At 34.8% G+C, this 1,171-nt stretch overlaps 1 protein-coding gene across 1 annotated transcript; it reads right to left on the bottom strand.

Moving 5' to 3' along the window:
* Positions 1–5: 5 nt before the first annotated feature.
* LOC135803029 (uncharacterized) lies at positions 6–917 on the bottom strand (the record flags this gene model as incomplete). The annotated part of the gene is made up of 3 exons (XM_065316662.1): positions 6–41; positions 124–388; positions 744–917. Coding segments are annotated over 3 exons (475 nt in total), but the record flags the coding sequence as incomplete, so codon positions are not given.
* Positions 918–1,171: the final 254 nt, after the last annotated feature.

A 1,171-nucleotide genomic window follows, 5' to 3' on the forward strand; every position in this document is an offset into this window, starting at 1 on the left:
CAAGCCTCTGCTCCATTTCACTTCGTTACTTAAGTTTTTAACTAGAAAATGAATAAAATTTGTTTTTATTTTTATTTTTTTTTGAGCGGGAGATATAAAAATGTGTGTTTTGAATTTACGAACCATGCACTAGTGTCCTCCACTCACCGAGCAGAAGAGCCTCCCGTTTATCCTGCAGAATTGGCAGGTCCTCAACGGCTGAAGAACGCTCATTGTTGAAGCGATCATTCCGCTCGACTGGATCGACGAATGCAACGCATTTTACGCGCATTGAACCTTCGAGGAAGTGGCGCGCGCCTATGTGGAAACGCAGCCCAGAGATGGCGGTGTATAAGCCGTGGCGGTGACGTATCGGTGGGAAGTAGATCAATTCTGCTTGATTCCTAACCTATAAAATTTTAAAATTGAAATTACAGCGTAAATTGATATTTTACAGAAAAAAGTTACTAAGATAAATTGTAGAGAATTTAATTATCTATAATATGTACTAAAAATAATTTTAATAAAATTAATATTTAAAGAAATATTCTAAAATTTTAAAAGTAAATCATTTTTATTATTTTTTATTTATTTTTCACTAAAAAAAATTATTAATAAATAAAATAAAAATTGCTCGCAATGTAACTAAATCTAGTAAAAAATGATTACTAAAATAAAATATATTTATTTTAATCTTTTTTTATTAAAATTACGCTCTGTAAACTAAAAATAAAAAATAAAAAATAAAAAAATTCTTTGTTTACCTGTTGTTCATTAATATACCAATGCAGAGTCGATGGTGGAAAACTTTTCGCCGAAGTGCAATTCAGATTGATCTCATCCCCAATCTGATACTGCGCCGCCACCCCCGTGATCACCGGATCGTCCTTAGGCAGTGCTGTCAAAGAACCACCACCAGAAACAACACCTCTATCAATAATTCATTACACATTGATTTCTCTTTTTTCATATTCACATAAGATTCCGACTTTCTTGCCCGAGGCGCATGAAAAATGTTCATAAACGCTGGCGCAAAATCAATATTTATATGCATCGCTGCATCGCATGTTGGTCCGCCACCACCCTTTTAATGTTTCACTCGAGTTTTGGATTTATGCGTTCATAAAATCCCGGCTTCCTGTCGCGGTTGCGTCAAACACGCGAGCAACAGCAGGAAAAAACAAAACATAAC

Source organism: Atheta coriaria, unplaced genomic scaffold (assembly GCF_025399875.1).
Source record: "Atheta coriaria isolate IRGN ID8LTWV9N9 unplaced genomic scaffold, Caltech_Dcor_3.1 contig_168_pilon, whole genome shotgun sequence".
Taxonomy (NCBI): domain Eukaryota; kingdom Metazoa; phylum Arthropoda; class Insecta; order Coleoptera; family Staphylinidae; genus Dalotia; species Dalotia coriaria.